General features: G+C 43.5%; 1 protein-coding gene across 1 annotated transcript in view; it reads left to right on the top strand.

The window, feature by feature from the left end:
- Nucleotides 1-2,508: 2,508 nt before the first annotated feature.
- The window catches only part of LOC120035127 (double C2-like domain-containing protein beta), a 43,449-nt gene continuing 18,012 nt past the window's right edge, over nucleotides 2,509-27,945 (top strand). Inside the window, exons 1-5 of the mRNA XM_038981921.1 lie at nucleotides 2,509-2,566; nucleotides 8,740-9,190; nucleotides 11,805-11,884; nucleotides 12,932-13,006; nucleotides 24,378-24,487. Of these exons, the coding sequence (XP_038837849.1) occupies nucleotides 8,758-9,190; nucleotides 11,805-11,884; nucleotides 12,932-13,006; nucleotides 24,378-24,487 (698 nt within the window). The 5' untranslated portion in view covers nucleotides 2,509-2,566; nucleotides 8,740-8,757. The remainder of the gene's footprint in view (nucleotides 2,567-8,739; nucleotides 9,191-11,804; nucleotides 11,885-12,931; nucleotides 13,007-24,377; nucleotides 24,488-27,945) is intronic.

Below are 27,945 nucleotides of genomic sequence, written 5' to 3' on the forward strand. Positions count from 1 at the left end.
GTGTGCGGTCGTAGAAAAAGATAACATTCTCTGGTGACGCCCAGCACTCTGACAGCAGGAGCCCAAGGCGGCGAGGCAGTCATCTGCCCACCAGGCTGTGTGAACGCAGGCTGTCATATATAAAATCCAGTGACGGGTGGCTCTAGTTGTGAAATTATATAGCACTCCGAGATAACATGAGCCTGCCGTCTTGTCTCGCTACTAGAGCACCATCAGGGCTCGGGCCTTGTGATTGGATGAAAATGTTATGGTCATGGCTTGATGTTTGAGTCCTATTTCCAACTGCTAAGAAACAGTGTTAGACGAATGGGGACTAGACTATGTTATTAGCCTCGTAGAATCCAACCCCATTGGTAACCTGGTATCAAATGGTACGCGATTTAACAGTGCTTCTTTCAATGAATCCCGACCAAACAAAAATAGCAATCAATAGCTATGACCACGTAATGAACATGTTGTGAAGTGATTTGAAAGTAGATACCCGAGTAAACAGTCCACAGGGACAGAAATTGGTATAAAGCGTAACCAAATAATGCACGTGGCGTATCAATCTTCTCTCTCAATTTGACCATGCATTCCTTTGATTGGCTAACCATGTTTTTCCTCATCAGACGAAACATGAAAAGGGAGACATTTATCTATCGAGAGAAATAATGTGTCTCCTGGTGTTATATAATCCAGGAGTTACTTCATTATTGTTCATACCGTTCTCACTTTATCCAGCCTGTCATGTGAAAGTATCAAAGAGCATTTCCTATTATCTATCATATAGAATGTGTTTTTGCCCTTGTAGTGCTGGAACTCTTTCTTCGTTGTTTCTTTTTTTACCCACGTACTGTATATGACTCAGATCATTTGAAGTGTATTCTCCTTGTGACTTCTTTATGCCTCTCAATTTACCCTTCTCTTTCTTATTCTCTTTCAATTTCCCCGTTGCTCATTCTCCCCCTCATCTCTCTCTCTCTCTCTCTCTCTCTCTCTCTCTCTCTCTCTGGGGGTTACTATTAACTTTTGAAGTATCCCCGATAGAACAAGGATGCCGTCATTGGCGCCCTTGCAAAGAAGCTGATCTAACTAAATGGGTAGTCGTCAAATCCGTCATGATTTATGTTTTCTAACAGGCCCACAATGTGGTTACAAAAATCAGATTTGGATGTATTTGGCTGTTTTCGCCACATAATATTCCGAAGTTTCCCTTTCGGGTCTAGAAAACATTTCCGCTAAATGCTAACTCCTGTTTGTATGAGCTGGGGGCATAGCTGTCCATGTACTGTAGAAATTGTTGGTGGTAGACGAAGTAGTTTTAAGTGTAATGCAGATGATTGGTAATGATGACATCCATACAGCATTGTACTTCGATTTTTACCTCAACATAGTGTGAAATACACATATAAACAGTAGCCTAAATTTAGGCAAATTATAATGGCCAGCAATGGGGGGATTCTGGCTCTATTCACCACAGGGGAAGCGTGTTTCCATGGCGTTTCCATTGTTTTGGATGAACTCTTACCTTATTTATTGGTTGAAATGTTCTATCAGAATGTGCCGGCAAAGAGCAGTGGAATTTCTCTCTCTCGCTCTCTCTAAGGGATATTATTAACTTTTGAAGCATCCCTGACACGGATTCATCCCAATTCATTGCCTGTATGGATGGCTGCGATGGGTGGAAATGTGTCAGGTAGCCTCGAGGTTAGAGTGCTGGGCCAGTAACTTAAAAGGTAGCTGGTGCAAATACTGGAGCCGACAAGGTGAAAAATCTGTCGATGTGCCTTAAGCAAGGCACTTCACCCTAATTGCTCCAGGGGCGCTGTATGATGGTGACCCTGGCCGGGACCCCACTCCCTGCCGGTGTCTCAGGGGGAGTTGGGGATATGCAAGAAACATCTGCCCATTACACACTTGTGTGTAACAGGGCAAATACAAACACCCGCCTTGTGTCAGCAAAGGGCAATGAAATTTAAATCTCTCGCTCCCTCTCTCTCCCTCTCTCTCCCTTTGCCCCTCTTTCCCCTGCTCCCTCTCTCTCCCTCTCTCTCCCTTTGCCCCTCTTTCCCCCGCTCCCTCTCTCTCCCTCTCTCTCCCTTTGCCCCTCTTTCCCCTCGCTCCCTCTCTCTCTCCCTTTTCCCCTCTTTCCCCTCGCTCCCTCTCTCTCTCTCTCTCCCTTTGCCCCTCTTTCCCCCCGCTCCCTCTCTCTCTCTCTCCCTTTGCCCCTCTTTCCCCCCGCTCCCCCTCTCTCTCTCCCTTTGCCCCTCTTTCCCCCCGCTCCCTCTCTCTGTTTAGTTCAATCCCCTCACTGCGGAGCCACTGAGTGACAGTACGATGTCCATGGTGTGCGCGCACAACCAACTGGGAGAGAATTTAACTACAAACGTCACGACCAAGTGAACGGGAGGGACAGGGGAGGAGAGGGAGATTGCGGGAGAGAGAGAGAGAGAGAGAGAGAGAGAGCGTGGGGAAGGATATATTGAGTCAAAGCAGCTCTGCTTGCTCCTCAGTGTGTGAGAAGAGACAGAGGACGTGTGAGAAGACAAGATGGAGCGCTGGAACAGATGAAGACTGTCACTGGGTACGTGTCTCTGTGTCTACGCCTGTCTGTCTGTCTCTGACTGTTTGTGTGAGTGAATGAGTGTGTCTGTTCTGTGCATGTGTGAGTGAATGAGTGTGTCTGTGTGTACGTGTGTGAGTGAATGAGTGTGTCTGTGTGTGCACGTGTGTATGAATGACTGTGTCTGTGTGTGCGCGTGTGAGTGAATGAGTGTGTCTGTGTGTACGTGTGTGAATGAGTGAGTGTGCCTGTGTGTACGTGTGTGAATGAGTGAGTGTGCCTGTGTGCACGTGTGTGAATGAGTGAGTGTGCGTGTGAATGCTGAAGAAGCTGTAAGTCAGACGGTTTGAGTTTAGGCGACGTCTGTGCGCAAGTCTGACTAGGTGAGAGCGTGTGTGTGTGTCTGGCGGTCTGTGTGCGTCCGTGAAAGAGTAAGTGCGTGTGTATCCTCAAGACGCTGTAAGTCGCCGTTTTTCCCCCTCTGTGCAGTTCTGACTGAGTCAGAGCGCGTGTGCATAATTCATTTAAGAGTGGGTGCATGCGAGAGGGTACAGGTATGCTTAAGCCTGTGCGTAGGAGTTTGGGTTTCCTAAGGAAAGACAGAGAGGTGTTGTGGTGGTAAGATGTGGGCTTTTTATTGAACCATTTCTTACATTGATGAACGATTCTGGATTGCATTCTGGCGCTAGCTTAATTCGAGGCAAAAACAAACTGTTTGTGATCTCCCTGTGTGTCTGCTCATTTGTATGTCTCTGCGTGTGCGTCTTGGGTGTGTGTGTGTGTGTGTCTTGAGTGTGTGTGTGTCTTGAGGGTGTGTGTGTCCTGAGGACAGGAGGTTCGTGGTACCTTTATTGGGGAGGACGGACTCGTGGTAATGGCCGGAGCGGAATGAGTGGAATCGTATTAAATACATCCCTCCGCTGGTCTTGAGTGTGTGTGTGTGTGTGTGTGTGTGTGTGTGTGTGTTGTGTGTGTGTGTGTGTGTGTGTGTGTGTGTGTGTGTGTGTGTGTGTGTGTGTGTGTGTGTGTGTCAGTGGAGGCTGCTGAATGGAGAACGGCTCATAATAATTGCTGGAACGGAGCAAAGGGAATGGCATCAAACACATGGAAACCGTGATGAATGTATTTGATACCATTCCACTGATTCCGCTCCAGTCATTACCATGAGCCCGTTCTCCCCAATTAAGGGTGCCACAAACCTCCTGTGGTGTGTGTGTGTGTGTGTGTGTGTGTGTGTGTGCGTGCGTGTGTGCATGTGGCTGCGTTTAGACAGGTAGCCCAATCCTGATCTTTTTTCCAATAATTGGTCTTTTGACCAATCACATCAGCACTTTTCACATCAGATCTTTTTAAGAGTTGATCTGATTGGTCAAAAGAAAGAATTCATCTAAATTGGGCTGCCTGTCTAAACGCAGCCTGTGTGTCACATTGAGTGTGTACATGTAGGCTAAGTACACAACAACATTTATAGCAATGTTTTGTACGGATTTCAATAGCCAGTAGTGTAGTCTTTCAGCAATTACAATTTACACTAGGACAGAGGTATTAAAGGATAATGAAATGAGAGGTACTATAATTAAATGTCCTCAATAAACAATGGGATGATCACCATTTCTATTAGAGTTGAGCATTGATCTTTATTTAGAACACGATTGTTCATTTTATAGGTGACAGCCACTGTCTGGACTGGAGAATAACACTTCAAGTACTGTTATGTAAACCTTGAGGACAAGGTGGAGCGCTAGAGAGAGATGGGAGAGAGAGAGACGTGGAAAGAGCGCAAGAGAGACAGCTAAACAGATTGAGCTAGAGAGACAAACCTATTTAATTTGTATTCATTTAACCTTTATTTAACCAGGAAGGGATCATCATCTGAAATCTCTTTTTTCAAGAGCGTCCTGGCCAAGATCTGCAGCACCAAGTCATTACACAATTACAGACAACGTAAAAAAAACTACAGGTAATCTTGTAAAAAAAACATTGAATTCACAAGAGTATAACAAGATTATAAAACAGCAAATTAAAAACATTGGCAGGTTAGGGAATCAGCCTCAAAATCCTTCATCAATGATTTAAAAACACCAATCGGGACAAGTTCTTTCAGTTTAAAAGTATTTTGTAAGGCGTTCCAAGCTGATGGTACATAAAAGCTCTTTTACCAAGTTCAGTTCGGACATTTGGAACAGCTAGCAGGATAAAGTCCTGCGAACAAAGAGAGTACCCACCACATTTCTGAACAATAAAAATGTCAAAATAAAATGATAGCAAACCCAAAATGGCTTTGTAAATAAAAGTATATCAGTGACTGAGCCAGTCAACCCTGGGATATAAAGTGCAGTGGTGCGTAAGGGTTTTGCAGTTTAAAATTAATCTCAAAGCTCCATGGTAAAGGGTGTCAATTGATCTCAAACACTGAGCGGAAGCATTCCTATATAAAATATCCCCATAGTCTAGTAAAGCCATAAATGTAGCTGATACTAGCCTCCTTCTGGCTTCAAAAGAAAAACAGGCCTAATTCCTAAAATAAAATCCCAACTTCAGGTTCAATTTTTTTGTAAGTTGTTGAATATGCAATGTAAAAGAGAGGCCATCATCAATTAAAATTCCAAGATATTTATATGAGGTTACAGTCTCAATCTCCTTGCCCTGACAGGTAGTAATAGGTGAAAGGTTCAGAGGTCTATTTCTTGCTTTAGAAAACACCATTAGTTTAGTTTTGTCAGTATTGAGGATTGACACAAGGTATGTTGAACAGTATAAAAAGCAGTATAAAAAGCAGTTTTCAAGTTCTGGAAAGATTTTGTGAGAGACGAGGCACAACAATAAATAACAGTATCATCAGCATAAAAGTGAAGTTGCGCATTTTACACATTTTTGTCAAATTTTTTATATAAATAGTGAATAAAGGGGGATCAAGTACAGAGCCCTGGGGCACACCATTACAAACAGACAATTTAACAGACATGAGCCCATCAAATTGAGTGCACTGAGTTCTATCAGACAGATAGTTAGCAAACCATGCAACTGCATGCTCCGAAAGACCTACGCTGGACAATCTCTGCCTCAGTATAGCATGATCAACTGTATCAAAAGCCTTAGAAAGATCAATAAAAAGTGAGACACAGTGCTGTTTTTTGTCAAGGGCTTCGGTGATATCATTTAAAACCTTCATGGCTGCTGTAATTGTGCTATGCTTCTTCCTGAAGCCTGATTGGTACATTGAGAAAATAGAGTTAGTATATAATAACTCTTTTAGCTGTTCACTCACAAGGGTTTCAAGTATTTTTGCCAGGGGTGACAGCTTTGAGATTGGCCTATAATTATTTAAAAGAGTTGGATCTCCCCCTTTTAAAAGTGGTAGGACAAATGCTGATTTCCAGATCTTTGGAATTTCATTACATTCCAGGGTTAGATTGAACAGATATGTAAGTGGTTCAGCTATGAAATCAGCTGCCAGATTTAAAAAGCAGAGATCCAGAAGATCAGGACCTGCAGGCTTTCTCTGATCTAAGGATTTCAGGGTTTTATGTACTTCCTGCACTGAGAATTGCAAAAAGCTAAAAGTTTGACCAGCTCTCACTGGTTCATCCACACAGGGTTGTACAGAGACAGAGGACACTGAATCAAACAGCCTACCAGTTGATACAAAGTGCTCATTGAAACAATTCAGCATTTCAATTCTGTCATATACAGCAACAGAGTCCTTCAAAACACATGATGGTAATTCATTAGCATTACTGTTACCAGACATAGATTTAATAGCCTTCCTAAACTTTCTAGGGTCATTCAGGTTATCAGTGGTAACAGTCATAAAACATTCGGACTTGGCCTTCCTGAGAAGAAACGAACACTTGTTTCGTAACTGCCTAAAAATAACATGATTTCCTTGTTTTAGCCCAGGCTAGATTACATTCATGAATAATACAAAACAGCTCAGAAGAAAACCATGGGTTATCCTGCCCTTTAACCCTGAACCTGCGGAATGGGGCGCGTTTGTTTACTATTTGAAAAAAAACACCATGAAAGAATTTCCTGGAGCAAGCTCAATCTCCAGTCAAAAACAAATCATGAAAGAAAGCCTGCTCATTAAAACTCCTACAATTTCTCTTATGAATAAAGCGTGGGTTTGTTTTAGGAACCTTAGTGTTTCTAACAGCAACAACAGCACAATGGTAACTTAAAATCATTACAAAAAAACACCAACCGCAGAATATTTATGTGGAACATTTGTCAATATCAAATTAATCAGGGTAGATTTCTCTGGACATTTGAGATTTGGGGCGAGTGGGCGAGTTAATGAACTGTGTTAGATTCATAGAATTACAAAACATTTTAAAATCATCAAGACACCGGCTTTAACCAACACCAGTTGAGATCACCAATCAAGATCATTTCACTGTAAAGAAGTTTAGACATAAGGTGAATCAGAGAAGAAAATGCATCACCGTGAGCAGAGGGGAGTTTATAACAGCCAATCACAGTTATAGAAAGACCCTTTGAAACCTCAATATTCAAAGCAAGAAATTCCAACTGTTTACAAATAGTTTCAGACTTTGCCACACTTACAAGGAATTTAGTCTTTACATATATAGCCACACCCCCACCAGTCTTAACTCGATCAGTGCGATACACATTGTAACCATTTATACAAATATCATTATCAAGAACAGACTTCCTGAGCCAGGTTTTCCCGAAAACACAATTACATCAGCATCCGTTGATTTAGCCCAAATCCTAACCCCATCCATTTTTGACAACAGGCTGGGTACATTTAAATGAAAAATAATAGATTTAAAATCAAAGGGGGATTGGAGACATTGCATATCAGGGCCAGGGTTAGGTTGCACGTTAACGGATGTCAACAACAGAAGAATAACTAGGCACCTCTGTTTAATAACCTTACACGGCGTCACTTTTTTAAGAGACCTACTGCAAGCGAATTCTACAAGTGAGTTTCCAGACAATACAAAACAGTCATTTAAAACCATTAGACTTTGGTAGTGACAAGTTCGTACTGTTCACATCATGCCACAAATGCACCAGCACTTGGACGAGTGGACCGAGTGAAAATGAGCGAGTTCCCGCAGACAAAATGTCTAATGGACGGGAGAGTACAGTACATTGTCAGATATACTCACCCAGCGACACTGTTCGTTTTCTCCAGAGTTCAGGAAAGTCAGTGCATAAAGAAATACCACGAAAATTGACATTTTCTCTGAGAGATGTAAGAAATAGAGGCCAAGGAAACGTGAGGGGAGAGAGGGACTGTGTGTATGTGTGAGTCTGTGCGCGTGTGAGTTGATTGAGTGCGGGGATCGATTGAGAGAACGGGTTGGGGATTGTTGAGCTGCCTCTGACAACCAGGAGGAGAGTGAAGACGAGCAGCTTGGACGAGACACTCCGTGGAGGGAAAGCTGAGGATAGAACCCAGGCCAGCCAGAGATAGGGTTACTTTGGTAAACTTCAAGTAAAGAAGTGCAAATAGCGGGAAAAAATTATGTATCCGAGTTGTGGGAGACACGCGATCTTTACACCAGCAAAACATAATAGTTTGCACTACACAACAAGGAAATTGTGGATTCGTTTATTAGTAGGTTAAAATCTACGAGTCACAGACAAACGACTTGACATGCTGCCATCTTGGATCGTGAAGCCATGTATATACTTACTGAGAAAGAGATGTAGAGAGAAAGCGAAAGAAAGATTAGGGAGAGATGTAGAGGGAGAAAGAGAGGTATAAATAACAGTAAATGGAGAGAGTAGAACGATACACTGTCAAACATGAATATATATTCGGAGATCTGAAAGGCTATTGAGATATTGGGAGTAGCTTACATCAGCTCAGGTACTTGAAGAAGATCATTATGAACAGTAGGAGAGAGAGCGACTAAGTACAGCAAAAGAACCAGGAAGTGAGATATACTCGATAAAGTGAGTGATACAATCACCCTGTCTCCCACCATTCCTTCCTTTCCTCCCTTCTCATTCATATCTCTCTCTCTATATATCTCATCTCCATCCCCACCCCCCCCCCCACAACACACACACGCACACACCTACCTACCTACCTACCTACCTACCTACCTACCTACCTACCTACCTACCTACCTACCTACCTACCTACCTACCTACCTACCTACCTACCTACCTACCTACCTGCCTACCTGCCTACCTGCCTACCCGCCTACCCACAGTCCCATCCGGCGGTCCACATGAGCGTATCGAAACCTCCTCCGCCCCACTCCCACTTCGCCCCCCCACCCAACTCTTCCACCTCCCATCTCTCCATCCCTCCCTCCTCCTCCACCCCATCCTCCCCCGCACCTTCTCGTGCTGCCTCCTCTGCTCCCAGATCTCTCCCTCCACCCTCTCCCGTCAAGATCTCCATGCAGGAGCACTTTGCCATCAACGTGTGCCCCGGGCCCATAATGCCTATCCCGCAGATCTCCGACTTCTTCCCGCGCTTCCACGACTTTCCCATGACCCCGCCACCGCCCCGGGAGAAGAAGATCCTGAAGGAACCAGATTTCGGATTGAGCAATGGAGGGGATACGGACGGAGAGAATAAGGAGAAGGAGAGGAAACCCATGGAAGAGGACCGGGGGGAAAGGCAAGAAGGGGTGGATTCGGACGACGATGATGAAAGTGAGTGGGAGGGAGGTGGGGGTTTGGTGGGGTTCAGGGTTTAGGGAAAGGAAGGCCTTTGGGTCAAGTATGGTGTGTGTGTGTGTGTGTGTGTGTGTGTGTGTGTGTGTGTGTGTGTGTGTGTGTGTGTGTGTGTGTGTGTGTGTGTGTGTGTGTGTGTGTGTGTGTGTGTGTGTGTGTGTGTGTGTGTGTGTGAATTCTATTTTGAAACATTCCACCGCCAACGCAAACATTCTCAATAAGATGCCATATCCTCAATTCATCTCAATGTTTACAATAATGAAGAACATCGCTTGGTAACACGTCATTAGCCAGGGTTTTAAAGAACGATAAGTGGGCCAAATGTTCCTGACATCTCCAACAACATCCAATTAATATCGCATAAATCCATGTTTTGTTCCAAGTATATTTCAAAGGAATGAGCAATACACAAGCACAAATTAACAGTGTTTCTTGGGTATATGAGGACACAGAACAGAAAGGATTAGAAATTGAGAAATCTCATTTGACAATATTATTTTTTACAAAACGTTCCACACAATGCATTCGCAACACATTCACAACACATTCACAACCATTGCACATTACCTTCTGGGTGTATTCTAGCCACAACGGTTGTCCAAACATTTGTTTTGTGCATACACTCATTTAACATATACAGTGCCTTCAGAAAGTAGTCATACCCCTTGATTTATTCCACATTTTGTTGTGTAACAGGAAAAAAATTATTCAAAATGGATTAAAAACAAAGAAAAATCTCACCCATATTCACACATTACCACATAATGACAAAGTGAAACATTTAACATTTTTGCAAATTTATTGAAAATGAAATACAGAAATATCAAGTATTCACACAGAAAAAGTCAATACATTGTAGAAGCATCTTCGGCAGCTATTACAGCAGTGTCTTTCTGGGTAAGTCTCTAAGAGCTTTGCACGAAATATTTGTACATTGTTCTTTAAATTCTTGAAGCTCTGTCAAGTTGGTTGTTGAAAATTGCTAGACAGCCATTTTCAAGTCTTGCCATTGACTTTCAAGACGATTGAAGTCAAACTGAGGCCACTCAGGAACATTCAATGTCGTCTGGTTAAGCAACACCAGGGTATATTTGGCCTTGTGTTTTAGGTGATTGTCCTGCTTAAAGGTTAATTAATCTCCCAGTGTCTGGTGGAAAGCAGAATGATCAAGGTTTTCCTCTAGGATTTTGCCTGTGCTTAGCTCCATTCCATTTTTTTTTATACTGAAAAACTCGCTATTCTTTAACAATTACAAGAATACCCATAACATGATTCAGCTACCACTATGCTTGAAAATATTGAGAGTGGTACTCTATCTTTGTAGTGACTGGGTACATTGATACACCATTCAAAGTGTAATTAATAACTTATTATGTGACTTTTGAAGCACATTTTTACTCCTGAACTTATTTATGCTTGACATAACAAAGGGGTTGAATACTTTTTGACTCAAGACATTTCAGATTTTCATTTTTCATTAGTTTGTCAAAATTTCCCAAAACATATTTCCACTTTGATATTATGGGATATTGTGTGTAGGCCAGTGACAAAAATCTGAATTTTAAGGCTATAACACAACAAAATGCGGAAAAAGTCAAGGGGTGTGAATACTTTCTGAAGGCACTGTGTGTTTTATTACAACGATTTTGACAATTGTGTACATCGATTGGTCAAAGTGTCATTTGTTTGTCTTTCTGAGTGTCATTATGGTTTTAACTGTGGGTGTTAAAATGTCGGCTAGTTAATTAATGATATTCCAGTTGTGAAGTCATGTATTCATGCATGTCTGTTTCTCTGTTGGTCTCTTAGTGTGCTTGTGTTGTGTTTGAGTTTGTCTCTATGTGTGTGTATGGGTATGCTTAAGACAGTGTGTACAGGTGTCAAATTGTGTGTGTTCGTGCATGTCTACGCACATGAACTCAATGGGGTCCGTGCGGTGATTTATGGAAATGAATGTGTATCCTAGTTAATCATCGGAAAACAAACACGGGCCTCAATATTCTTGCGGTTTAATCCCGACTCTCGAAGTCGCCATTTGTTTGTGTCAAAACCAATTTCTGGGTACATTTTTCAGTGTTAGCTGGCACTGCATGTGTTTAAGGGAAGTAATTGTGAGTCGAGCATCTTCTCCGCCGTCATTGTCTCGCGTTCGTTGTCGCACGCTCTGAGTTTCTCCGACAGAGGGGCTCACACACACACACACACACACACTGTGTGATTTATTTTGCTGTGTCGGAGTAATGTTATTCAGTCCTCAAGCCTCTTTTTTTCTTTCCACTCACAGCGAGTAATACAAACAAGGTGTGCTTTTTAAGAGAGTGTCAGGAAAATAAGCATTGGCGTATCCAGATTCCAGAATTGTGCAGGAGGCTGGAGTTACAGGTTTTTTGTGTTTGGGGAGGTGGGGGTTGGAAGGTGTGTGTGTGTTGGTGTTTATGTTTATGTGCATGCATCTGTGTGGCCATCTGTGCATGCATATGTGTTTCTGTGCATTCAATCCATTTATACACACTTTTATTTTGGCTGTATTCACAGCCAGGGCCAAACCAATTGCCAAGAATGGATCGTCTGTATCGATTGTTTTGTTTTACAGCTTATCTGGGCACCCTGGAGTTCACCCTGCTCTTCGATCACGAGAACAACTGTCTACACTGTACAATCCACAAAGCCAAGGTAATAAACCCAACTGTTCTAATCTCCGTCAAGGGCTAAGCTTGAAAACAAGACTCCACTTACACACCCCAAGAGCCGAAGCTAAGCCACGTCCCCTCCACACAAAGCGTCGAGAATCAAAGGGAAATTAGCTTAAGCACTATCCAATCCACTGCAAGCCTTAGGTTAGCGTTGCAGCTTCAAAAGTTACTCTACATATCTTTTCCGCGGAGACAGGCTTAGCTCTGAACCCAGCACATCAAGCCGTGAAGTCATGAAGACAATGGTGCTTGCCGCGAAAACCCGTGAACTCTATTCAGTGAGAGAGAACCAAGATGTATCTCTTGACAATGAGGCAGAGTGGAGTATTGATGCGATCCAGGCTAGAAAGATACATTTTGCATTCAGCCCACACCAGGCAAACATTCAATATATACTCCTTATGGGTATTACGGTAGATGTGAAGCTGAGATGCACCCATTCAATAATATACCCTGACTAAAAGTGCGTCCCAAATGTTACCCCATTCTCTATAAAGTGCACTACTTTTGACAAGCGCTATATGGGTCCTTGACAAAAGTTGTGCACTACATAGCGAATATGGTGCGATTTGGGAATCGGCCGTAATTCTGTGCCTTCCTACTTATGTAATTTCAGGGAGTTGCTATCATTTGTCCTTTTTTGGAAGGCGATTGACTATGTTTATACCCAGATCAGCACCCCAACCCAATGGAAAGCATTGGTAGTGCTGGCACACCTACATACAAACAGACTAGCTTGAGAAGTGATGGACGTAGAAGGAAAACGAGTTGAGTAGAATGGCATGCGACACAATAGACAAAACAAGAGTAGAGTTGAACACCAAAGGACATAATGCTCTTTGTCATGCCCTGACCTTGTCTGGCGTACGGCCTGTGGTGTATGACATGACTGTATGCCGTGTGTATGATAGCTAAACCTTGACCAAGTGTGTTCTGTCTGTGTGTGTCTGTATGTGTGTGTGTGTGTCTGCATATGTGTGCATGCGTGCGTGCATCTGTAACCATGCCTGTGTGTGTCTCTCCACAGGGACTAAAGGCCATGGACTCCAACGGACTGGCCGATCCATACGTCAAGCTCCACCTCCTGCCTGGAGCAAGCAAGGTCACTACAACCCTCCTATCCCTCATCGTCTTCCATATTAGTGGTACCCAGTCTATTAGTCGTGTGTGTGTGTTTCTTTCCACTGAATCAGCTTGCCTCACAGTGAAGCGCTAAATGGTCCTACCCAAACCACCGTGACGTATCGAATAGACGGGAGAGTGCTTTACTGTAATCCAAAACGAATTTGAAGTACTGCAGCTTGCGATAGCATGGCACTTAAGATTCCTAGAAATGATTGCCATACTTTCATGGACATAGTACATTTTGAAATGATTCCAGTTGCGTATATTGTGGATAATGTGTTGAATTTGGAGTGCTTCTCTGCTGTTTACTGGACAGACAATACCACCTGTGAGGTTGGCCAAAGCACTGGGCTTAATCAGTGTTTTCCATAAGCACCGGTGGTTGGCTAAACAGACGATAACGGACTCATTATCTGTGTTTGAATACTCATACTAACCGCACTAACTGTACTATTTGTGACCTAAATTGAGTATATAGAATGCCTATTGGTCATAGTATGGATATAGTTAGTATGCCAAAAGTTCCCGTATGTCGTACTACATTCGCCAAAATATGAAGGATACAAGCATTGGACACTATTTCCGTACTTTTAGGGCCCATAATGACTTTCTTCAGAAAATGGGTGTGGCTTCACATCGTTTTCAGATTTGAAGAAAATGCTGGAAAATATGCTGCCGAAGTCCAACGAGAGTGGATACAAATTCATCGCTAGGGCGAGTGAAATGGTCAGAGTGAGGCGTTCTCTCATTTGTGCCTGGAAATAGCTAGCAAGCTAGCCAACGTTAGCTTGAGTGCTTGACTGCCAATGTAAGGTCAGAACGCTCGAATCAACCCTACTCCTCGGCCCGAGCGTCCAGTGTGCGCTCAGAGAGCGAAACTCTCCGAATTTACAAACGGACAATCTGACAACGCTCTGAATTTACGAACGCCCAGAGCGCACTCTGAGTGCTCTATGGCATTCCAGATTGAATTTAAGAACACACCCGAAGTCGTAAAATGTCTAGCTAGTAATTTGTTATACTAACAAGGTAGCAAGAGGTTGCATAGCAACAGCATCAACTTCCGGTAGACAGGCGAAGAGCTAGTACGCTCAATTGAAAGGATACCGCTCGTTTACAGTATACTAAAATGAACTAATAGTATATCGTATGTAGTATATACTCATTAAGTATGTAGTATACAGTATGTTAGTATGGGTATTCAAATACAGTTATTGTCAGCTGGCAACTTTTTTCAACTAACTAGGCTTCTTTTCATTTAAAGGTTTCAATTAGCTAGGCAGAAACGTCGGTATAGTCTTCTCCCTCTAGAATGAACGATATGCATCTTCTAGTGATCTATTGATAGGACAGGCGCGTGTCAGTCACAAAGCGAGTGATGACTGGGAAGCTGCTGGTTTGTCATGCCTCGTGGTATCTGTGCTATTCTTGTGCACTGTGGTTGGCTGCAGTCAAAGTTTGGGAGAAGACAAACCAAGATGCAGGTTAAAATTGCTAAATTCCAAAGCCAGTTTAAACAGCAATTCAAGTAAAGAGTGAAAAAGCAAACGCTGCATATGTCCCAGCAGCGTCTTTAGCCAGCAGCCATTTTCCGGCAAACAGGAAAAGGTATGGGGAAGTACAGGTAGACAGTTAGGATCCTGTTCCTGTTGTATCCAGTTGCAGAGGGAGGTGTTTAATCCCAGGGTCCTTAGTTTAGTGTTGAGCTTGGAGGGCCCTATGGTGTTGAACGCTGAGCTGTAGTCATTGAACAGCATTCTTACATAGTTGTTCCTTTTGTCCAGGTGGGAAAGGGCAGTGTGGAGTGCAATAGAGATTGCGTTATCTGTGGATCTGTTGGGACGGTATGCGAATTGGAGTGGGTCCAGGTTGTCTGGGATGATGGTGTTGATGTGAGCCATGACCAGCCTTTCAAAGCATTTCTGTCACGCCTGCTCCCGCTCCTCCTCTCTGGCGCTCAAAGGCGCCAGGCTGCCCATCATTACGCACACCTGTCACCATCATTACGCACATCAGCGCTTGCTGGACTCACCTGGACTCCATTACCTCATTGATTGCCCCTCATATATCTGTCTGTTCCTCGGTTAGATCCCTGTGTCAGCATTATTGTCGTAATGTCGTTTTGTTCCCCCTGTCCAGACGCTGTTCTTGCTTTGTTATATGTTCGTTGTTTCATTAAATGTTCACTCCCTGTACTTGCGTCTCGTCTCCAGCATCTGTCCTTACAATTTCATGGCTACAGATGTGAGTGTTATGGGGCAATAGTCATTTACACAGGTTACTTTAGCGTTCTTAGGCACAGGGACTATGGTGGTCAGCTTGAAACATGTAGGTTTTACAGACTGGGTCAGGGAGAGGTTGGAAATATCAGTGAAGACTGATACTGCTCGTATTTGCCCTATACAGCTCGTTCAGTGCGGTCATAGTGCCAGCATCGGTTTGCGGTGGTAAATAGACAGCTACTCTCTTGGTAAATAGTATGGTCCACAGCTTATCATGAGGTATTTTAACTCAGGAGAGCAGAACCTCGAGACTTCCTTAATATTAGAGTGTGCGCAGCCGCTGTTGTTAGCAAAAATACACACCGCTTCCCCCCAACCTTACCTGACACTGCCTTGCGGACTTGACGATGCATACGAAACCAGCTAGATGTATATTATCCATGTCCTTGTTCATCCATGTCCTTGTTCAGTTCTTCCGGTCCCGTTGACAGGATAATCTCGAACAGAGCACTTCCAGTTTGTTTGTTGCATGTTCACTAATAGAACTGAGGGTAGAGGCAGATTATTTATTCGCCGACGTAGTTTTGTCAGGGTTCCTGCACGTTGGCCTCTCTTACGTCACCTTTTCCTCTTCTGAGTCTCTGGGATTAGGGCCTGGTCCGGGGGTGAGCAGTATGTCCTGCGCCGCTGACTCGTTGAGGTAGAAATCTTCATCCAAATAGAGGTTAGTGATTGTTGTTTTCGGTCATAGGAAAGGATGACGGAAACATTATGTAGGTAAACGGAACCGAATCGCATCGGTGGGATAGCCGTTCATTTGGCTACCTCATTTGCGTACGGGTAGGCTATTACTGCTTTCTGGCGATTATCTCCAGATATATTATATTCAATCGTCACTGCAGGAACAATAGGTAGTGGAGAGAGAGACTCATTCTGTTCCAAAATATGATAAAGGAAAAGAGATCGAAGGTTAATAAAGCTAATGTCATGATACTTATTGCTATAGGCCTACTGATTTGATTAAAGCGTCCAGTGGCGATTTAAGCACGCAAATCCAAGTGGGAAAAACTCAACCAATTTTTTAAGATGCATGCCAGCAAAGCCACTACACAACACAACACTAAACAATACATTTCATGCATTATAACAGTGACAAACGGTGCCACACAAACTGTTAGGGCCTACAGAAAGCTGTCCCGTCAGCTGAACTTTCCTTTCAGCACCACGGAGTGAATCCTTACCACTGCTACACCTGGCTATCAGAGGAGCCTTGTCTGGCAGCGAAACAGTTCATTCAGCCTGATTTACTGCCTTTTCAAAAAACATAGCTGATATGGCTGACTTGCTTAAACAAACGTGGCTACTACTGACTCCTTGTGGATTTGTGTAACTCTATATTAAAAAAAAGCATTCTCCTTCTATAATAACGAATACTGACTTTTGGACCACACACAAACATGATTATATTTATGTTCATTAAACTCATGATGTTTATTATCACACTTAGCTCTATGTATGAGCAAGTGCCTATTCGCTCAGCACTTTCAAACTGTAAGAGAAGTTCAGATAGATGTTAGTTCAGATCAAATCCAGCAAGATGTTGAGGCCTTAACTTTACTCTTCTTTAAGTCACCACACAGAGAGAGAGAGAGAGACAGAGAGAGAGAGAGAGAGAGAGAGAGAGAGAGAGAGAGAGAGAGAGAGAGAGAGAGAGAGAGAGAGAGAGAGAGAGAGAGAACGACAGTATCTCAGCTCTTAGCATACCATTTGAAGTATTATATTGTGTGGTCTTAAAAGTAAGGAAAATACAATCACGGGGCTCCGCTTTTATAGACAATATACTGACGCAAAGACAGCGCATTGCACAAACAAAACAACCCTAGCAACAACCCTCGCAATATGAGCTGGAATTACGTGAACTTTTTGTTGAACAAAAGTATTTGAATGTGAAGAGATTGTCACTGGCAAACATGGTTACAGACCATCATATAGTATGATGGTCTGGTATATAGAGAACCACATAAGCAAAGTATAATAGGCTACACAAAGTAAGCAAAACAATTAAATGCATCATTCTAACATAGCCTAAGATAATGAATGATATACTAATCCGATAGACCTGTACATGTATAAGTAATATAACAATGGAGACTATGGCATAAGGGAATGATGAGCAGATAAGAGTCAAGCCATAATTTCGATTAAGACATGAGTGAGCTGAGACGGATGATATGCCTGTTCTTTCCGCGCTTTTGAAATGTACAGCGACAGAATTCAGAACATGGGCCATTCTTACAGTATTCTCCCTGTACACCAAGTCAGAACCGTAGGATAAATAACGGGGGAACATAAGCAGACAATGAAAGCTCTTACAATATTCGATGATGACATTTCTCTAAAACAGGCTATAGGCTACATGTGCACCACCAAGTCAGAACAGTAGGCTAAGTTCTGAGGTGGAGAGGGACCAAATTCTTAGGGTGAGACACATAGGCTACTAACAGCTTACTACACAACATACCCTTACTTTTTGAGCTACAGTATACATACAGTATGTTCCTGATATACTACGTCACTTATACAGCAGCATTTTTAAAACCATTTTCCTGCAATTCTATATTGTTGTTTCTCAACATGTTCACTTGGCAGAACACAAAAAAAATTCTTAGGTTTTTGCCAAACAAACTAAATTGAAAGAGTAGACCAGATGTACAGTTGAAGTTGGAAGTTTACACACAACTTAGCCAAATACATTTAAACTCCGTTTTTCACAATTCCTGACATTTAATCCAAGTAAAAATTCCCTGTCTTAGGTCAGTTACGATCACCACTTTATTTTAAGAATGTGACATTTCATAATAATAATAATAATCACATTCCCAGTGGTACATACACTCAATTAGTATTTGGTAGCATTGCCTTTAAATTGTTTAACTTGGGTCAAACGTTTCGGGTAGGCATCCACAAGCTTCCCACAATACGTTGGGGGAATCTTGGCCCATTCCTCCTGACAGAGCTGGTGTAACTGTGTCAGGTTTGTAGGCCTCTTTTTTCGCAAACACTTTTTCAGTTCTGCCCCTAAATTTTCTATAGGATTGAGGTCAGGGCTTTGTGATGGCCACTCCAATACCTTGACTTTGTTGTCCTTAAGCCATTTTGCCACAACTTTGGAAGTATGCTTGGGAGCATTGTCCATTTGGAAGTCCCATTTGCGACCAAGTTTAACTTCCTGACGGATGTCTTGAGATGTTGCTTCAATATATATACATAATTTTCCTTCCTCATGAAGCCATCTATTTTGTGAAGTGCACCAGTCCCTCCTGCAGCAAAGCACCCCCACAACATGATGCTGCCACCCCCGTGCTTCACGGTTGGGATGGTATACTTCGGCTTGCAAGCCTCCCCCTTTTTCCTCCAAACATAATGATGGTCATTATGGCCAAACAGTTCTATTCTTGTTTCATCAGAACAGAGGATATTTCTCCAAAAAGTACGATCTTTGTCCCCATGTGCAGTTGCAAACCGTAGTCTGGCTTTTTTATGGCGGTTTTGAGGCAGTGGCTTCTTCCTTGCTGAGCGACCTTTCAGGCTATGTCAATATAGGACTTGTTTTACTGTGGATATAGATACTTTTGTACCTGTTTCCTCCAGCATCTTCACAAGGTCCTTTGCTGTTGTTCTGGGATTGATTTTGCACTTTCCGCACCAAACTATGTTCATCTCGAGAAGACAGAACGCTTTTCCTTCCTGAGCGGTATGATGGCTGCGTGGTCCCATGGTGTTTATACTTGCGTACTATTGTTTGTACAGATGAACGTGGTAACTTCAGGCGTTTGGAAATTGCTCCCAAGGATGATCCAGACATGTGGAGGTCTACAATTGTTTTTCTGAGGTCTTGGCTAAAATCTTTTGATTTTCCCATGATGTCAAGCAAAGAGGCACTGAGTTTGAAGGTCGGCCTTGAAATACATCCACAGGTACACCTCCAATTGACTCAAATTATGTCAATTTGCCTATCAGAAGCTTCTAAAGCCATGACATCATTATCTGGAATTTTCCAAACTGTTTAAAGGCACAGTCAACTTAGTGTATGTAAACATCTGACCCACTGGAATTGTGATACCGTGAATTATAAGTGAAATAATCTGTCTGTGAACAATTGTTGGAAAAATTACTTGTGTCATGCACAAAGTAGATGTCCTAACTGACTTGCCAAAACTATAGTTTGTTAACAAGAAATTTGTGGAGTGGTTGAAAAACAAGTTTTAATGACTCCAACCTAAGTGTATGTAAACCTCCATCTTCAACTGTCGTTTTTGAGATGTCGTTTTTGCCACAATAAATTACATTGAAAGAGTCAACTAACTAGTTTTTCTGACCAAATTACTAATCTACCACCTTCCCTCAAAGTCCCACGCACAGTGATTGACAGGTCTGAAACCCTACCAACTCTGTGACTCACAAACATCCTGCCCCCTCTCCTGACAGTTCCACCCACAGTGATTGACAGGTCTGTAACCCTACCAACTCTGTGACTCACAAACATCCTGCCCCCTCTCCTGACAGTTCCACCCACAGTGATTGACAGGTCTGTAACCCTACCAACTCTGTGACTCACAAACATCCTGCCCCCTCTCCTGACAGTTCCACCCACAGTGATTGATTGACAGGCCAAACTGTTAAAAGTCAATCCAAATTGACACATTGGTTTCCTTACCCTAAGTGTACACAGCAGCTGAGCCAGTAAAATACATATTTGAAGAACAAACATAATTGTGGCAATTCATATCTTGCAGTAAAACTGTAAATGGTTTTCATCTCAAGAGAAGACAGGTTTAAACCTGCAAAATGTTAAATTCACATAGAATTTAGTTAGATCTGTCATTCTCATTGAACGCAAGTCAAAGAAGCAGTAAATATGTTCTATGTGCGCTATTTCTATGCTTCCTGTTCTTAAGTTTCCTTTTTGTGTCTTTTTACAACAGACTGAATTCATACACTTTCAGTAATTTTAATTGTAAATTAATGTCTTTCTATGCAATACCACAACTTATTTTACAAACCCGGGAGTTAAAGTTGTTAAAGTTTGGGGCGGCAGGTAGCCTAGTGGTTAGAGTGTTGGACTAGTAACCGAAAGGTTGCAAGATCAAATCCCTGAGCTGACAAGGTCAAATTATGTTGTTCTGCCCCTGAACAAGGCAGTTAACCCACTATTCCTAGGCCGTCATTGAAAATATGAATTTGTTCTTAACTGACTTGCCTAATAAAATAAAATTTTAAATAATATTCAATAATTTTGCTGTGTATTTCGGTTGGAATCAAGGCATTTAAATGTACCCGAGGAGCTTGTTCTGCAAATTTGTTTTACCCTAGCCCGGGAACACTCTGTCTCTCTACTTTTTCTATTTGGCTGGCTAGTCCATATACTTGGAAAAAACTGGGCTTTGGCTTTAGGGCTAAATGTAACTAGCTAGCTAATGTAGCACGTTGACACGCTACGTCGACTATTGAAAAGGAGTTGTTTTGGCACTTGGCTGGTTAATGTGACATTTCTCTGTGCTCCACAGCATCGTCTTGGTCCCATTTGACTGGCTTTGTTTAGATCATGGAGTTGTTGTTCTTGTGATTGGCTGGGAGCTTTGGCAGCTGACACAAAATCTTCTCAGGTTGATTGTTGTTGGCGGCCATCTTGGGTTTGGGTCAACATCAAAGGAAGTTGTGATAGCCGCATGGAGACAGAGCCAGACAGGTATTATAAACACAATGTCTGTGGTCGAACCCCCCAAAAATACAGCAAAAAAAGCCCCCAGGTCTGCTTCTGTTAATTCCTCCCTTTCTTCTTTTGTTCCACACCATATTTCTCCATCCCGCCGGCCCTCCGTCCCATCTCTGTCACTATCTCTCTATCTCTATGTGACCCTCTATGACCTTGGAATAGCAACACAGTGCCAAGAGAAGGGCAGGAGGTAAAGGGGTGAGAGAAGGAGGGAGCTAGGGGGGAGATGGATGAGGGGAGGGCAGCAGCAGGTGGTTGTCATGGAAACAGCGCCGATTGTTACACTACTCACGTCAACAGGCGAGTGTAGATGGGGGGGATATACGTCAGCACATACGTAAGTACCCACAAACCCCCGTTTGGTAAATATCAACCACATGAGTCTACGGCGCCGAGGAGTGGGGAGCACGTGAGTGTGAAACAGAGGATGACAGGCGGGCTGGCAGACAGGCAGGGAGGGACTCACACGCATACACACCATCTTGCACACACAGGGGCACGAGCACACACACACACACACACTCTCCCTCTCCCCCTTTCTATTTTTGTTCTTACTTACACACACACACACACACCACACACACACACACACACACACACACACACACACACACACACACACACACACACACACACACACACACACACACACACACACACACACACACACACACATATATACACACTCCTTCACACACCAGCTTCCACACATACAGGGGCACAAGCTGATTCCTCATACTAAAGGACCGCCGGACTCACCTGGACAGAAACACCTGACTAAACACACCTCCACAGAAACACACACTTGCTCTCTCTCTCTCTCATGCACAAAAACAAAACACACACCATTACACACTCTCTCCTCCTCACACACACTCACACATTACACACATCACACAGAGAGAGAGAGAGATGAAGAGTGAGATAGAGAGGGAGGAAGAAAGACAGAGGGAGCGAAAGAGAGAGAGGACGACAGAGACAGAAACCCGAGAGAGAGAAAGTGCGAGAGAGGTGAAAAGATTGAGAAAGAGAGCGAGAGCAGTGAGAGTGGTTCTAGGTATCTTCCCGGCTCAACGTTCTCTTCTGCCCCCTGTCCTAATTGTGGCTGTCATGTTTTGTCTTTGATCTTCATGTCTTGTCCCTGTGCTTCCCTCTGCTGGTCTTATTAGGTTCTTTCCCTCTTTCTCTCTCTATCGTTCCGTTCCTGCTCCCAGCTGTTTCTCATTCTCCTTACGACCTCATTTACTCTTTCACACCTGTCCCCTATTTTGCCCTCTGATTAGAGTCCCTATTTCTCCCTCTGTTTTCCGCTTCTGCCTGGTCGGATTCTTGTTTGATGTTTGCTGTTCCTGTGTCCTTGTTCCGCCCTGTCGTGTTCTTTGCCTTCTTCAGATGCTGCGTGTGAGCAGGTGTCTATGTCAGCTACGGCCAGTGCCTTCCTGAAGCGACCTGCAGTCTGTGGTCGCGTCTCCAGTCGTTCCTCTCTATTGACGAGAGGATTTGACCATTGATAATATCCAGGAGAATCATTATTTGTTTATTACTGGAATAAAGACTCTGTTACTATTACGTCGCTTTTGGGTCCTCATTCATCAGCATAACAGAGGCGCATGGAGAATGAGATTTCTGAGTCACAGTCTTAGCCAGTTTTGTGTGTGAGCTCGGGGAACAGGGGAGAGAGGGAAAGGAAGAGAGGGAGAGAGTCCATATAGACGGATGCGGGGAGAGGGAGAGGCTAAGGATGAAATATTTAGGGAAACATGTAACAAGCATTGATGACGGGGGGAAGGGGGCAGGGGAGAAAAAGAGAGATGGAGCCAGGCAGGAGATTTTTTTATGACACCATATGCTGTTTTGGACGGGACGTACCTGGGGGTATCGATGGAAAAGAGGAGATGAGAAAGGGGGGGGGGAAGAGTGAAGGATGAGAGATGAAACGAGGTAGGGAGGAATGGAGGAAGAGAGAGACGGGGAGAGATTTGAGGGAGAAAGAGAGAGTTAGAGGGAGAGAGAGAGAGAGAAGGATGGGGAGAGAGAGGCAATTAGCTCCGGAGCACCAGAATGCCCCGGGGAGTCGGGTTTTAGGCTCGCGCTTGAGCGGCTTGAGAGTATACAGTTCTTCGCTCTCTTGGTGTGTTTGTGCACGTCTGTGTGTGTGCGTGTGTGGGTGCTTGCTTGCATGCGTGCGTGCGTGTGTGTGTGTTTGTGTGTGTGTGTGTGTGTGCACTTAGGGGATTCAAGACTGAGTAAGTGAGGAAGCGTGCCTGGTCTCGGCATCAAAACAAGAAATAGCCGTTGTGTAACCAAGAAAATAAATGAAATATGTAAAACAGCAGCACGTCCTGGAGGCAGCATATAATGGAAAATAGTATCTAGAACTGGCTAATGTGATAACCCTGCCTTCTAAATCATTCATGAAGGGGAAGTTAGCGTAGCATTATCGGACGCTAACGCTGGGCCTTTCTTCATAGAGAGGCTTTGATTTTTCATGCTAATTGTGTTAGCGTGGGCTAATTGACAGGTGTGGTGTGTTAGCGTTAGCGTTAGCGCAGTACTTGTTTGCAGGTCTGGCCGGTAGTGAGGCTAGCGACAGGCTAGGGGAGACAGACAGACAGGTGACGCGGGGAAGCCTCATGTCCTCCTGTTCTCCTCTATAAAGTAGGTGAGCAGATGTCTACCATTTCCTGGGAGAAGGAGATAAATTAAGTTTCCTCTCTCTCTCTCTTGCGCTCTCTCTCTCTCTCTCTCTCTCTCTCTCTCTCTCTCTGTCTCTGTCTCTGTCTCTGTCTCTGTCTCTGTCTCTGTCTCTGTCTCTGTCTCTGTCTCTGTCTCTGTCTCTCTTTCTCTTGCTCGCTCTCTCTCTCTCTCTCTCTCTCTCTCTCTCTCTCTCTCTCTCTCTCTCTCTCTCTCTCTCTATCTCTCTCTCTCTCTCTCACCTCTCTCTCTCTCTTATCTCTCTCTCTGTCTCTATCGCTCTCTCTGTCCTTTGCTGTATCATCTCACTATCTATCACTTCCTCTCTTCATCCTACCCTCTCTGTGTGTCTCTCTCTTCCTAATTATTTCCCTCATATCTCTCTATCATCTCAACTCCCTCTTCCTCCACCCCAATTGCCCTCTCCCTCTCCAACTTATTGCCTCGCCTCTCTCTCTCTCTCTTATCTCTTCCCACCTGTCACTTTCTCAGCCCCCCATTTCTTTCCCCTATGCTCCCACACCCACTATTTTCTATACTTTTCGTTTCTCTCTCCTCTCCCTCTTTCAACCAATCCTTTCTCTCCCCCTTTTTGAACCTCCCTTCTCCCTTTCCATCTCTCATCCCTCTCTCCTTCTCACTTTCGTCCCCTGCAGGCGAACAAGCTCCGCACCAAAACACTGAAGAACACTCTGAACCCGGTGTGGAGTGAGACACTGATGTACCACGGCATCACCGCTATCGACATGACCACCAAAACCCTCAGGTACTGAACTACAGAGAACTACAACTCCTATGTGTATGTTATACTGGCATATTTTATAAAACAACTTGCCTACAGTTCCCAGAGGGCCATTTGGCAAATTAATTATCCAGCGGACAAACAAAAAAACTGCCACACACACTGGCCAACTGTTCCATTAGCAGTCGCCGTGCTTTTGATACAGAGCGCGGACGTGATGTAGGTCGAGCGCGACAACTTTGTGCGTGTGTGTATGTGTTTGTGTTTGTGTGTTTGGCACCATCATGATAATGCAGCAATGTAAAACCCATGCCTCAGGGATATACACACAGACATAGGCACACACACACACACACACACATACACACATACACACACACACATACACACACACACACACACACACACACACACACACACACACACACACACACACACACACACACACACACACACACACACACACACACACACACACACGTACAATGCCTTCAGAAAATATTCACACCTCTTGACTTTTTCCACATTTTGTTGCGTTACAAGGTGGAATTAAAATGGATTTAAATGTCATTTTTTTTGTCAACAATCTACACAAAATACTCTGTCAAAGTGGAAGAAAAATTCAAACTTTTGTTAAAAAAATATATCAAATAAAAGCACTATTAAATCTGGATTACATAAGTATTCAACCCCCTGAGTCAATACATGTTAGAATCACCTTTGGCAGTGATTAAAGCAGTGAGTCTTTCTGGGTAAGCCTCTAAGAGCTTTGCCAACATGGATTGAACAATGTTTGCACATTAGTCTTTAAAGAATTCTTCAATCTCTGTCAAGATGGTTGTTGATCCTTGCTAGACAGCCATTTTCAAGTCTTGCAGTCAAAACTGTAACTTGGCCACTCAGGAACATTCAATGTCGTCTTGGTAAGCAACTCCAGTGTATATTTGGCCTTGTGCTTTAGGCTTGCTGAAAGGTGCATTTGTCTCTCAGTGTCTGGTGGAAAGCAGACTGAACCAGGTTTTCCTCTAGGATTTTCCCTGTGCTTAGCTCTATTCCATTTATTTTTATCACAAAAAAGTCTCCCGTCCTTGCCAATGACCAGCATACCTATAACATAATGCAGTCACCACCATGCTTGAAAATATGAAGAGTGGTACTCAGTGATGTATTGCGTTGGAATTTCCCCAAACTTAACTCCGTATTCAGGACATAAAGTTAATTTCTTTGACATATTTTTTGCAGTTTTACTTCAGTGCCTTATTGCAAACAGATGAATGTTTTGGAATATTTGTATTCTGTACAGGCTTCCTTCTTTTCACTATGTAATTTAGGTTAGTATTGTGGAGTAACTGCAATGTTGTTGATCCATCCTCAGTTTTCTCTGATTGCAGCCATGGTCTCATGTTGAAATCCCTGAGCTGTTTCCTTCCTTTCCGGCAACTGAGTTAGGAAGGACGCCTGTATCTTTGCAGTGACTGGGTGTATTGATACACCATCCAAAGTGTAATTAATAACTTCACCATGCTCAAAGGGATATTCAGCATCTGCTTTTATTTATTTTTTACCCATCTACCAATAGGTCCCCTTCTTTGCGAGGCATTGGAAAACCTCCCTGGTCTTTGTGGTTGAATCTATGTTTGAATTTCACTGCTTGACTGAGGGACCTTACAAATAATTGTATGTGTGGGATACAGAAAGGAAGTAGTCATTCAAAAATTATTTTAAACACAGAGTGAGTCCATGCAACTTATGTGATTTGTTAAGCAAATTTATACTCCTGAACTTATTTAGGCTTGCCATAACAAAGTGGTTGATCCCTTATTGACTCAAGACATTTCAGCTTTTCATTTCGAATTCATTTGTAAAAATGTCTAAAAACATAATTCCACTTTGACATTACGGGATATTGTGTGTAGGCCAGTGACACACAATTTCTATTTAATGCATTTTAACACAGAAAATTGTAGAAAAAGTCAAGGGATGTGAATACTTTCTGAAGGCACTTCTCACCCCTTATTCTAATGCATCCGGTCTGCAGTGTGCGCTGGACAGATACCCTCTGGCATGCAGTCAAGGGCAGACACTGGGCAGAGAAGCCATGTAGCGCCCCCCTCCCGACAGACACAAACACACACCAAGCCCCCCCCCTCCAAACACACACACACACACACACACACACACACACACACACACACACACACACACACACACACACACACACACACACACACACACACACACACACACACACACACACACACACACACACACACACACACTCCATCTCTCTGTAGATAAGGATTCAGGAAAGACCCTGAATGCCCGGGGAACCCCACCTGACCTCCAGCCAAGGATACAGCTTCCAGACACAGGCCAGCACAGAAGCTAGGGAGAGTCAGGAAAGGGAAGATAGAGAGGGAGGGGTGCCAAGAAAGAGAGGATCAAATGTGGGAAAGAGAGGGATGCCAAGAAAGAGGGAAGAGAGAGAGGGATGCCAAGAAAGAAGGGTATAGATGAGGACAGACAGGGGAAAGGAAAGGGAGGAGAGGATAAAAGAGAGAATTGGGGTTCCAAGAAAGAGAGAGAGTTATATAGAAATAGATAGACAGTGGGGGAGTGGATACAGGGCAAACCATGAAAGAGAGACAAAGTTGAGGGGAGAGAGTGATAGATGAAAAGAGAAAGTAATAACTGGGAATTTGGAATTAGCTTGGATGGGATGGAGATAGGGAATTGTAGTGGAGCATAGAGTGGATGGGGATAGGGAATTGTAGTGTAGCATAGAGTGGATGGGGATAGGGAACTGTAGTGGAGCATAGAGTGGATGGAGATAGGGAATTGTAGTGGTGCATAGAGTGGATGGGGATAGGGAACTGTAGTGGAGCATAGAGTGGATGGAGATAGGGAATTGTAGTGGTGCATAGAGTGGATGGAGATAGGGAATTGTAGTGGTGCATAGAGTGGATGGGGATAGGGAACTGTAGTGGAGCATAGAGTGGATGGAGATAGGGAATTGTAGTGGTGCATAGAGTGGATGGGGATAGGGAACTGTAGTGGAGCATAGAGTGGATGGAGATAGGGAATTGTAGTGTAGCATAGAGTGGATGGGGATAGGGAACTGTAGTGGAGCATAGAGTGGATGGGGATAGGGAATTGTAGTGTAGCATAGAGTGGATGGGGATAGGGAACTGTAGTGGAGCATAGAGTGGATGGGGATAGGGAACTGTAGTGGAGCATAGAGTGGATGGGGATAGGGAATTGTAGTGGTGCATAGAGTGGATGGAGATAGGGAATTGTAGTGGTGCATAGAGTGGATGGAGATAGGGAATTGTAGTGGTGCATAGAGTGGATGGGGATAGGGAATTGTAGTGGTGCATAGAGTGGATGGGGATAGGGAATTGTAGTGGTGCATAGAGTGGATGGGGATAGGGAATTGTAGTGGAGACTAGAGTGGATGGGGATAGGGAATTGTAGTGGAGCAT

This window comes from Salvelinus namaycush, chromosome 42, assembly GCF_016432855.1.
Source record: "Salvelinus namaycush isolate Seneca chromosome 42, SaNama_1.0, whole genome shotgun sequence".
Lineage (NCBI taxonomy): Eukaryota > Metazoa > Chordata > Actinopteri > Salmoniformes > Salmonidae > Salvelinus > Salvelinus namaycush.